At 46.9% G+C, this 12,759-nt stretch overlaps 1 protein-coding gene across 1 annotated transcript in view; it reads right to left on the reverse strand.

The window, feature by feature from the left end:
* Positions 1–12,759, reverse strand: part of KDM4B (lysine demethylase 4B) — a 214,400-nt gene that overhangs the window by 33,650 nt on the left and 167,991 nt on the right. The window contains exon 13 of the mRNA XM_087703333.1: positions 1,846–1,966. Within this exon, the coding sequence (XP_087559459.1) occupies positions 1,846–1,966 (121 nt within the window). The remainder of the gene's footprint in view (positions 1–1,845; positions 1,967–12,759) is intronic.

The raw sequence follows: 12,759 nt of genomic DNA on the forward strand, positions 1-12,759 counted from the left end.
GTTACGTGCTTTTGAACTGCTAGGTTGGCAGAAGCTGGGACAAGGAACGGGAGCTCCTGTGAGGTGGGTTGGGAGCCAACTGGCCCATAGTCAGGTTTTAGTGTCTAAGACAGGACTAGAACTGACCATTGCCTGGTGATTGGCCCAGAAACATCCAGATGGTTTTCATGCCTAATGTGGGACTAGAATTCACCGTCTCCTGGTGATTGGCCCAGAAACATCCAGATGGTTTTCATGCCTAAGGTGGGACTAGAATTCACCATCTCTTAGTGATTGGCCCAGAAACATCCAGATGGTTTTCATGCCTAATGTGGGACTAGAATTCACCGTCTCCTGGTGATTGGCCCAGTAACATGCCAATGGTTTTCATGCCTAAGGTGGGACTAGAATTCACCATCTCCTGGTGATTGGCCCAGAAACATCCAGATGGTTTTCATGCCTAATGTGGGACTAGAATTCACCATCTCTTAGTGATTGGCCCAGAAACATCCAGATGGTTTTCATGCCTAAGGTGGGACTAGAATTCACCATCTCCTGGTGATTGGCCCAGTAACATCCAGATGGTTTTCATGCCTAAGGTGGGACTAGAATTCACCGTCTCCTAGTGATTGGCCCAGTAACATCCCGATGGTTTTCATGCCTAATGTGGGACTAGAATTCACCGTCTCCTGGTGATTGGCCCAGTAACATCCCGATGGTTTTCATGCCTAATGTGGGACTAGAATTCACCGTCTCCGGGTGATTGGCCCAGTAACATCCCGATGGTTTTCATGCCTAATGTGGGACTAGAATTCACCGTCTCCTGGTGATTGGCCCAGTAACATCCCGATGGTTTTCATGCCTAAGGTGGGACTAGAATTCACCGTCTCCTGGTGATTGGCCCAGTAACATCCCGATGGTTTTCATGCCTAATGTGGGACTAGAATTCACCGTCTCCTGGTGATTGGCCCAGTAACATCCCGATGGTTTTCATGCCTAAGGTGGGACTAGAATTCACCGTCTCCTAGTGATTGGCCCAGTAACATCCCGATGGTTTTCATGCCTAAGGTGGGACTAGAATTCACCGTCTCCTAGTGATTGGCCCAGTAACATCCAGATGGTTTTCATGCCTAAGGTGGGACTAGAATTCACCGTCTCCTAGTGATTGGCCCAGTAACATCCAGATGGTTTTCATGCCTAAGGTGGGACTAGAATTCTCTTGGTGATTGGCCTAAAGACATTCAGCTTGGCTTTCCTGCCTAAGGGAGAACTAGAACTCACCATCTCCTGGTGATTGGCCCAAAGTTACCTAGATAGCTTTCAATTCTACAGTCTCTTTGTTTCTCGCCTGCTGCCTTCAACGTTAAACCAAGCCGGCTCTGTAATTATTCCTGAGCACAGAGAAGGTATTTGATGACATGGTTAAAGAATAGGAGAAAAATGATCGTCGTGTCTTTGTCTCTAGCACAAAGGATACCTCAAATACCTTTAGCAAGCTGCAATTTTTTTTTTAAAAAAACCCACTAAAATGTACTAGGCTGCTGGTGTTTTTATGACTCTGGTGAGAGATGGAGCAGGCTGTGGTTTTGTCCAATAAAGTCCTCAGCCGGGGGTCTAATGGTGGGAAGATGAGAAGGTGTCATCCTTTCAAAATCTGCCCGGGTGGGCTTTGATGCCAACCATGGTTCCTCCATAGCCAGCAAAGATTTGAGCCTCCTGGTAAAAAGAGGATGGCAGAGCAATTCCCCTTCCAGTCCGTTCGGGACTCAGTTGCCCAGGGCAACCGGAGGAATGACTGAATCCTGCCCTGTTCAGAAGCAGCCTTCCTCGGGGGTGTTTTTTTTTTTTTTGAGGGGGAGGACTCACCTTCATCACTGGAGGCTTCCTGCTTCACCACCGACAACGGGGAGCGGGTGGGCGGCTTCCCCAGGGGGTGACGGCGGCTTTTCTTGATCTCCATTTTGAGTTTGGAGAAAGTAGAAGTCGTCTGGAAGAGAGAAAAAAGCCAAGCGGAAAAAAAAAAGAGGAAAAAGACAAAAAAAGAGGAAAGAAAAGAGAGCATTATTTTGCATACCTTACAATGTGAACAATGCAGGTCGTCCTTGACTTACCAGAGTTCATTTAGAGTCCGCTCGAAGTTACAGCGGTCTCTGAAAAGAGAGACTTACGACTGTTTTTCACACTCACGACCGTTGCCGAGTCCCCAGGGTCAGGGGATCAAAATTCAGACGCTTGGCAACTGACTCATATTTATGACGGCTGCAGTGTCCCGGGGGTCACACGATCCCCTTTTGCGACCTTCTGACAAGCCAAGTCAATGGGGAAGCCAGATTCACTTACCCGGGTGACTAACTTAACAACTGCAGCGATTCGGTATGTAAACAGAGAGCAAACCCCACTCCCCTCTAACACTGGGGATGTTACCTAGTTGGGTCGTGAAATGTCTGCTAGTTCCTTGATTAGACTGTTAGGGCAAGCTTTCAGAAAGGCTAAAAGGGTGGAGTCCCACTGAATGTCAAGTGGCAAGGAGTTCCATAGGGCAGGGGCTGCCACAGAAAGCTCCCATAAGATGAGACTATTTGCAGCTGGGGAATTCTGGGAGTTGAAGTCCACAGGTTTCAAAGCTGCCAAGGTTGGACAGCCCTGATCTAAGGCCAATGGAGAGGCCACGCCCTCCTTTCCCCAATCATCTACAGATCTCCTCTCTGTCCAAAACCTTTTGTTTAGTGACCATTTTGTCAGAATATTCATGAGCTGGAATAGGACATGGTAACAAGGTCAGCCAATGAATGGGCACGGCAACTGGGTCAGCCAATGTGAACTATTTGGTGACTGAGAGCCATGCCAGATGGCTCGGAACCTGGGCGTGGCTTACCTATGTAGCTCTGAGTCTGTGCAAGAGAGCTAATCTAGTCTGAATTAAAAGAGAAACCGAAAAACCCCTGCTGGAATTGTATATTTACTTATGTGTTCCATTATATATAAAAAGAAGTTAATGAATCCTGCTGAATCAGTTACCTGTGTGTGCTGTTTGGATTTGATTTTTGCAACAAACTCTGACACATTTGACATTAGAATGGGACGAAAAATGGGCTAAGGATCATTTTTCACACTTAGCATCCTCACGTCCACACCATCAAGCTTCAGATACTTTTGCAACGGGCTCATGTTTATAACTGTTGCCGTGTGCCAGGGTCATGTGATCCACCTTTTTACGCCCTGCTAGCAGGTCAGAATCCTGGAGCCCAATTCACTTAACAACCACGCAATGGGGAAGGGTCTTATTATACAGCCTGGCCCTCAATGAGAGGAACTGTTTACGAGACAAGAGACCCTTCTGGCCTCTGAATCACAATGGGGAGATGAGAGCAATTCCTGCAGACATGCCTCTCTCTCTCTCTCCTAGGAGTGGCAGAGCCTGCTTCACAATACAGGTAGTCCTTGACTTACAACAGTTCACTTAATGATCGTTCGAAGTTACAACGGCACTGAAAAAAGCAATTTAACGGCCGTTTTTCAGAGTTTACTGCCGTTGCAGCATCCCATCGGTCGCATGATCAAAATGGACGCTTAACTAGTTCATATTTATGACAATTGCAGCGTCACACGATTCCCTTTTGAGACCTTCTGACAAGCAAAGTCAACGGGGAAGCCCAATTCGCTTAACGACCGTGTTGCTAATTGGAACAACTGCAGCGATTCAGTTAACAAGCGTGGCCCGAAAAGTCGTCAAATGGAGCTAAACTCAGTTAACGAATTTCTCCTGTGGCAACATAAATTTTGGGGTCAACTGTAGCCGAGGACTACCTGTAGTAAACCCGGTGTGGGTAAAGCATGGAAACCACCCATTTAGGAGATCATCTGAAAATGGCCACTCAAAGACATGGTTGAAATAGGCTTTCTGTTTTCCAGGCTTCTGGTTTCACCGATTCCAGTTCGAATCCAGGTATCTCTTTGGTTTCCACTTTTGGCATCTTACAAATCCTGAGTTGTTTTCGGGGCAAATTGATGAATGCTCAGCTGTGACACACCTACCTACTCACATACATATAGCGCGAGACGTCTCTGTGTAAAAGCCATGCGACCGATTAGGTGAGAAATGCTTTGTCAGAGAGCAAAAGGAAGGGTTGCTTAGCAATCATGATGCAGTATTGTAAGAGCAGTGAATGGACAATATTCAGAATTTTCCCAACCTTCATGGTATATAACTTAAATTAAATCTGGACATTACCACCGGGCCTGAGCTATACAGGTAGTCCTCGACTTACCACAGTTCGTTCAGTGACCACTGAAAGTTATAACAGCTTTGAAAAAATTAAAATACTTACAACTAGGTTCCCCTCCCTCATCACACATATGTGCTAGTTGTTCCTGACTCTAGGGGGCGGTGCTCATCTCCATTCCAAAGCCGAAGAGCCAGCGCTGTCCGAAGACGTCTCCGTGGCCATGTGGCCGGCATGACTAAATGCCAAAGGCGCATGGAACGCTGTTACCTTCCCACCAACGCTGGTTCCTATTTTTCTACTTGCATTTTTTTTTACATGCTTTTGAACTGCTAGGTTGGCAGAAGCTGGGACAGGTAAAGGGAGCTTACCCCATTACGCGCACTATTTATGACGGTTGCACTTATGGTCGTAAGTGTGAAAATGGTCATAAGTCCCTTTTTTCAGTGCAGTTGGAACTTCAAATGGTCAGTAAATGAACTGTTGCTAGTCAAGGACTACCTGGGTGCGAGAAACAAACCTACAAGTTGGGATAGCTCTGAAATGCTTCTGCACAACGACGTTGTCTGGTCCCATTTGCGATGGCTCTTCCTGCTCGGCTTCCTCTCAGTTGCTTTCCTGATGCAACTGCCTTGAGCAAGGGAGTTAAAAGGGAGTTTACCCGCACATGGTAGCTAAACGTGGTGATCTTCAAAGATAGTTTAGCTGCCCTGGAGATATCCCACCTTTGGCAAAGTTTAAGACGTGGGGACTTCAACTCCCAGAATTCCATGGGATTCCTCCAGAATTCTAATGTTAGAATTCTAAAATTCTAATTTGAAGGCTTGTGGACTTCAATTCCCAAAATTCCATGGAAATAGGCAGCCATGCTGGTTGGGGAATTCTGGGAGTTGAAGTCCACAAGTCTTAAATTTGTCACAGTTGGACATCCCTGAGCTGCATCCTTTGGCCGATTACACAGATCTTGGGAGATCTTGCACAGATTACTGGTGGAGGAATTCTGCCTGCTTCATGAGGCACAACTGTTTTTTTTATTTAGTAATTTAGAGTCCATATAGGTGGTCCTCGACTTATATAGGTAGTCCTTGTCTTGCAGTTCATTTAGCGACCATTCAAAGCTACAACAGCCCTGAAAAATGTGACTTGTGACGGTTACCACCACTGCAGCATCCCCGTGGTCAACATCTGGACTCTTGGCAAGTGGGTTTACATTTATAACGGTCGCAGTGTCCCGGGGTCATGTGATCCTGCTGTGACTTTCTGACAAGGAAAGTCAACGGGGAAGCCAGATTTGCTTAACCCAGGGGTGTCAAACTCGATTTCATTGAGGGGCGCATCAGGGTTATGTTCGTCCTTGGGCGGGCTGGGATGGGTGTGGCCAAGGTTGGGCATGGCCAGCTCGATGTCACTCGTGTGGGGGGTGGCTGTAGTGGCCCAAACACCCTGCCAGTGAAAATGGGCTCCTGAGCGCCTGTTTTCGGCTGTGACGGCCTCCGGCAGCCGTCTGTCAGCGAACATGGAGCTCGGGAGGTTTTCGCTGGCAGAAGCCCTCTGCTGTTTCCAGAGTGGCCCCCTGGGCCAGATCCAAGCACCCTATGTGGCAGATCTGCCCCCTGATTTTGACACCCCTGGCTTAACCGCTTGGTCATGTGCCCATGGGGATGCTGAAACAGTTGTGTGAAAATCGGTCTTAAGTCACTTTTTCCAATCCCACTGTAACTCTCAACCGCCACTAAATGAATGGTTGTAAGTCGAGCGCCACCTGCATTTTGCAAAATTAAACCTAACCCAGTCCAAACGTCTATCTCTATCTAATCCTTCATCTTTTTTCTGCTGCTTTTAGTGGCATTATAAAGAGCCGTTGGGGGCGCAGTGCTCAGAATGCAGTATTGCAAGCTAACTCTGCTCACTGCCAAGAGTTCGATTCTGACCGGCTCAAGGTTGATTCAGCCTTCCATCCTTCCGAGGTGGGTAAAATGAGGACCCAGATTGTGTGGGGGCAATAGGTTGCTTCTGTAAACCCCTTAGAGAGGGCTGCAAAGCACTGTGAAGCGGTATATAAGTCTCAGTGCCTATTGCTATTCTGATAAAATCCTGTTTGATATGATTTGAGGGTGGACCCTGGAACACCAAGAGGCACAGACGAAAGAGATCCTCCATGGGACTGCAAAGACAAGAGGGCTTTGAGGAATCTATTTCTCATCTTCCAAAAGGGCCTCCCATGCCTTTGTGCCAAGCAGCCCACACCTAATGCACTCATTCCCAAAATTCAGCCACAGGTCACTCCTCAAAGGTACACAGAGTGACCTCCACGGGCGCAAAAAGAAACCTTCCTGGAGATCAAAAAAAGCAAATAAAGAAGGGATCACACTGGTCAGAAGACAATGAGTAAAAAAACACATTTATTGCTGGGTGGCAAAGCCCAACTTTTCACAGCCAGACAAGAGAACAGGTGGCGCCTGCTATGCCGGTCACCGGCCAGCAGCACAACCACAGACACACAAAGGAGTCCAGTTTTGGCCCAGAGCACTTCAACACGTCGCCAAGGTCTCGTCTTTTGGAGGGCTTTTGGCCCAACCTGCCAGAAACAACAACATCCCTACAGGAGAGCCGTGAAGCAGCAAAGGCCGGGATTCCCCATCAAGCCCCCAGGATCTTGTTGATTTTCAACCGGATTTTTCTCCAGTCCGCCGCCACTATGTCCGAGTACTGCCTGTACAAGAGGTGCCGCAAGCGGGACACCACGTTGTGGGGTAGGGCGCACTTCCCTCTGCCCCCGCAATAGCTAACGGCGCTTCGCCACCTCCGCCGCATATCCGGGGGGACCATCCGGCTGAACAGGGCCGCCGCGTACCTTGCCGGCTTGCCGCGAACGCGCTTGAATAACTCCCGCCTCTCCCTTTTAGGGATCCTCCACAGGGTGATATCGTCCAAGCGTAGGACAGCCTGCAACAGGGGAAGGTGGATTACTTAACGCGGAAACGTGACACAAGAGCTTTCCCTGTAGCCGAGCCGCAAGGCAGGAGACTCCTGCCCCGATCACCGGCCAGCCCAACACGCGACACAACTTGAGATAGAACCCTAAATGTTGAGTCTAGACCAGTGGTTGCTCCGCCTCAGCAAGATTGACAACTGTGGGGTCCTTGGTGCTCTCAGAACTTGGTGGGTTTGTTTGCAGGGGTTTCATGAGCCAACTAAGTTCAGGCAGTGTCAGAGTTCCAAGTAATACACCCATAGCAAATAGAACTCCGAGGGAGGGAAATTCTTCAAAGAGTTGGTTTTATTGGATAGATCATAATGGCACAGACTGGTGAAAACCCACTCTAGCAGTCCCCGCGGTATTGACCTAATTAAAAGTAAAATTCCCCTTCCCCAAGCGATCAGTCACATGCTCCAATCACCGTGTCTTCCAGTTGCCTGATTGCTTCACTCCTCCTCTCTCTGACCACCTGTGGGAATGACCTTGGTTCCCAGGAGAAAATATTTTGTTTTGGCTACCAATCCCATCTACCTCTATTCCCCGCTCCCTATCCCTCAGCTCTGGTGTGCCAACTCTGAATCCCAGAAAATGGGCTTGCTCAGGCCAACTTCAGGATTGACCGGTGACCCTGTGCTTATTTGTTAATTTATCAAATTGATTTGTTGATAAAATTTATTGGCTGCCCATCTTACCATAGGGTAATTCTGAGCGGTGTATAGTTGCCAAGAGCCAAGGTGGCGCAGTGGTTAAATGCAGCACTGCAGGCTACTGCTAGATCAGCAGGTCAGCGGTTCAAATCTCACCGGCTCAGGGTTGACTCAGCCTTCCATCCTTCCGAGGTGGGTAAAATGAGGACCCAGATTGTTGGGGGCAATATGCTGACTCTCTGTAAACCGCTTAGAGAGGCCTGTAAGGCCTATGAAGCGGTATATAAGTCTACTGCTATTGCTATTGCTATATTGCTATAGTTACATCTAAGTTAAAACATTAAAAAGTTGAAATCTTAAAACCAAACCAAAGGTTTGGACCATTTGAAGGTCCAAACAGCATTGAAAAGTATCACGCTTTTCACACTTACGACCGTTGCAGTGTCCCTGTGATCACGTGATCCAAATTCAGATGCATGGTAACTGACTTGCACCTATGACGGTTGCCGTGTCCCTGAGTCTTCCCCTTTTGTGACCTTCTGATTAGCAACGTCAACGGGCAAGCCAGATTCACTTAACAACTGTGACATTAACTTTACAAGTGCAGTGATTCACTTGACAACTGAGGCAAGAAAGGTCGTAAAATGGGGGGGAAACTCACTTAGCAACTGTTTCACTTGGCCATATTGAGGACTATCTGTATTGATGACAGTTGTAGTATCCCTGGTTCATGTGATCAGAACATAGAGCCGAAGTGGCGCAGTGGTTAAATGCAGCACTGCAGGCTACTTCAGCTGACTGCAGTTCTGCAGTTCGGCTGTTCAAATCTCACAGGCTCAGGGTTGACTCAGCCTTCCATCCTTCCGAGGTGGGTAAAATGAGGACCCAGATTGTTGTTGGGGGCAATATGCTGACTCTGTAAACCGCTTACAGAGGGCTGGAAGCCCTATGAAGCGGTATATAAGTCTAACTGCTATTGCTATTGATCACCTTTTGCAACCTTGTGACAAGCAAAGTCAACAGGGAAGCCCGGTTCACTTATCAACGGTGTCACTAACTTTGACAACTTAAGTGATTTACTTAACAACTGTAGCAAGAAAGGCCGTAAAATTGGGCGAAACTCACTTAACAACTGTGTTGCTTAGGAATGGAAATTCTGGGCTGCATTGTGGCCCTAAGTCGAAGATTACTGGTGAGAGCATCAGTAGATGTGATTAGGGAACATCATCAGTGCTAGTACCACTCTGATGATGCCACCTAGTTTGGTCCTGAAACGTGTGCAAGAAAACCACCAAGCTCAGGGAGCATCAAGGACCCCACAGAGTTCAGCCATGGGCTATAGATATTCTTTTCTAAAGTTAAGGATGTTTGAAGTCCATAGATTAACACAATTCCTCAGCCAGCATGCTGCTATCTTCATGCGAATGCTGCTAAGACTGAACGACACCGGTCTAGATGGAGCTTACTAGGGCTAGGAAGACAGTGTGCAGCTGGCGACACAGAGAAACACAGGACAGACAACAAGAATTTTGGAAGGTGGAGGGTTGGGTTGACCTGTCTGGCTTTTTTGGTTTTAGTGTCTCTTGACTTTCATAACTACTCTCTTCTTGGCCAAGCAAGTCCTCTGCTATCATAGGTCATCTGGTTATTATGCCTGAAGGCTTAAGATTTAGTTAGATTCTAACATTGTGGCTATAAAACTCTGAGAGTTTTGCATGTTTCCACAGTTTTGCATGTTTGATCTCTCTGTCCAATGCTTGGCCTAAAGATACTGTGTGAAGGAGGTCAGGTGTTTTTCTTTCTTTCTTTCTTTCTTTCTTTCTTTCTTTCTTTCTTTCTTTCTTTCTTTCTTTCCTTCTTTCCTTCTTTCTTTCTCTTTCTTCCTTCCTTTCCTTCCTTCCTTCTCTTTCTTTCTTTTCCTTCCTTCCTTCCCCAGTCTCCTTCTCCGGACATTATTTCAATAAACTGCCGTTTCATAATCACAGAAGCTACCAGTTCTGTTCTGTAAATTCATAATCAGTTTTTAATTTTAGCATTGTATCTCAAGCCTCTTGCAGAGCCCAATTAATTCATGGGATACTGTCCGCCCTTCCTTCCTTCTTTCTACTCCTTGCAGACAGCTGGTCATTTGCATATGAGCCATGTGCAGATCTGTACATTGGGGAAACAAAACAATCGCTTCACAAGTGCGTGGCACAACATAGAAGAACAAACCTCTCAGAACTAGACTCAGCGGTCCATCTGCATTTGAAAAAGAAAGGCCACTTTTTTGAAGACGGCAAAGTCCACATTTTGGACAGAGAGGACCGCTGGTTTGAAAGAGGCCATTACGTCAAGAACTGAGGAACCCTCTCTCAGCCGAGAGGGAAGGATATGACATCATTTATCTCCAGTGTACAACATAGTCTTCTCAGCAGTTCCAAAAAGTCTCCATACCTCAGGTGACCCCGAGGACACAGATTGAACCTCCAAGTGGCCTCAAAGACTCTCTCAAAGGATGCAAACAACCGTCTCTCTGCAAGGAGGATAAATCCTTCCATTCCCCACCATCCAGTCAGACCTGAAGAAGCTTCTTGGGTGAGAAGTGAAACGTCTTCAAGAGGAAAAAACAAGAAAGTCCAGCTGCCTTTTGAAAAAGCACCTCTGGGACCTGGATGACCGACAATCTCCATAGCCATTTACATAGTAGTAAGGCCTGAGTGGGGTTTAGAAGGCTTGCAAGAGAAGGGATATTGCACAAACGTTAACACGAAGCCCCTCTCTTGTCTTTCAGAGCGTCTCTGGGGGCAACTGAGCTATTTATAAGTAGGAACGCCAACACAAAAAGGCAAAAAACAAGAGCTGGACGAGAAGGACACAGACCAAGAACCTGCCCAGTGAGCTGTTAGAACTTCTTTCTTATCACACTGTGATGGAAAGTGACTTTAAATGTGACAAAATTAAGTCTTACGTCCCTCCGTGTTGGGTGCCTTTCAGAGATGTAAAGGCTGCCTTTCCCATCATTCTCCGAAAATCTGGTTTACGATTCTTCCAAGTGAGACCTCATTGCAAAATTGGAGTTCTGGCCGTTGCTCCCCTGTGGTCACAAGGCCAGACTTGACCACATAACTGTTGGTAACGTCCCGCAGTTTTATGCGAAAAAATTTGGTTTTTCAGCAAAACTGCGCCATAGCGAACAATGGACTTAAGACGCTTAACGACCGCTTCCAACAAGGTCATAAAATTGAGTTCCCAACTTTTTTTGGGTGAGGGGACCGGGGAGGGAGGGAGGACGAGTGCGCAACTTAGATCTCGCACATATGCCATTTCGTTTGCCTGCAGCTCACCTCCAGCTGTGCGCAGGGGTGGCATTCTACTGGTTTGGCCGAACCAGTAGGTCCGACGATCAGCTGGGAGCGAACCAATTCGCTCCAACGATCAGATGGGCTCCCCCGCCCGCCCAATTTTCCTATCTTTATCTTCTCAGTTGATTCACGCAGCAGAGCAGATTGCCGTGCAAATCAGCTGTGTTACTCCCCCGAAGAAACCCGGAAGTGAAGATGTCTTCAAACTGTGTGTCAGGTGCACATGCGCAAATCACGCAATCACCGAACCGGTTGTTAAACCGGGAGGATCCCGCCAATGGCTGTATGGCCCGGTTGGGGATGAAGTTTTATTTAATTTATTTATTAAGTGTATACAGGCCCCATCTTATATAGCACATGACTCTGGATGGATGGATGGATGGATGGATGGATGGATGGATGGATGGATGGACGGACTGAGTTCATCAGTAACTGGATTTAAACATGCTTGGGATAAACATATATCTATCATCTGTCAAAAATTGACTATAAAAAATAAAAAAAATTAAAACATAAATGAAAAAGAAAACAAAAAATGAAGTCAAGGAACAGACTCAATAGACCACCAGATCTTTTTCTGCCATCAGTTTTCTACATTTAGTTGGCTGGCTGGCTGGAGTAACCATGTTCATTAATCACGGAGGTTAAACATGCTTGGGATAAACACATGTCCATCATTTGATAAAAATTAAAAATAATAATAATAGAAACAAATAAACAAAAACAAACTCAAAGAGCAATCTCGATGGGCCACTGGGTCTTTTTCTGCAGTCATTTTTCTATGTTTGGATGAGTGGATGGATGGACGGACAGACAGACATTCTGACTGGTGTTAATTCTTCGGTTTTGCTTCATATCTCAGAAGGAAAACAAACCAGCTTACAAACTAGGGCAGAAATATCTCACACAATATCACAAATAAGCATTTAACCAATCCATCCTATCCTGTCATCCAAGCAGATATGGTATTCTACCAGTTCAGACCAATTTGCCCGAAGCGGTAGCACCCCGCCGTCCCGGCTCTAGGGCATCCCATTTAGGCCCTTTTGTAGCAAAAAGCGCATGTGCAGAAGGGCTCAGCGCATGCACAGAGGTAGCGTGTCCGAGCGTAGTGCATGTGCACATGAGTTCACTTTTGTGAACCGGTAGGGAACCGCCTGCATCCGAGGCGATTTCTTAAACCTCACAGCTGAATTGGCTGGGGACTGCAGCGTTCCCAGGACAGGGTCCTGCTGTGAGTGAGGGAACCGTCTTCAGAAGAATAAACATTTCAGGAGAGGAGACATTAAGTAAGCCTTTAATTTCTCTGCATCGAAAAGAAGCCCGGCATTCGTAAAACGGTCACAGCACGGAGCTTCGTCCAAAGTTGCCCTTCTGAAGAAGGAGGTTGGGGATGCAATGCCTGAAAAGCCAACTTTCAAAACAGGTTCAAGTCTAAGCCGCAGATTTGAAAACCCGTGGCAGAAGGCTGAGCTGAGGACAAACCAACGGGGAAGATTGTAAGCACTCTTGCACGCTTAGAAAAAAAGGCACCCGGAAGGGAGAGGAAAGTTTTAAACTGCCAAGTGAGGCTTTTTGAATCCCGC

Source organism: Thamnophis sirtalis, unplaced genomic scaffold, assembly GCF_051295495.1.
Source record: "Thamnophis sirtalis isolate CommonGarterSnake01/CBP01778 unplaced genomic scaffold, rThaSir2_p1.2 scaffold_1, whole genome shotgun sequence".
NCBI classification, from domain to species: domain Eukaryota; kingdom Metazoa; phylum Chordata; class Lepidosauria; order Squamata; family Natricidae; genus Thamnophis; species Thamnophis sirtalis.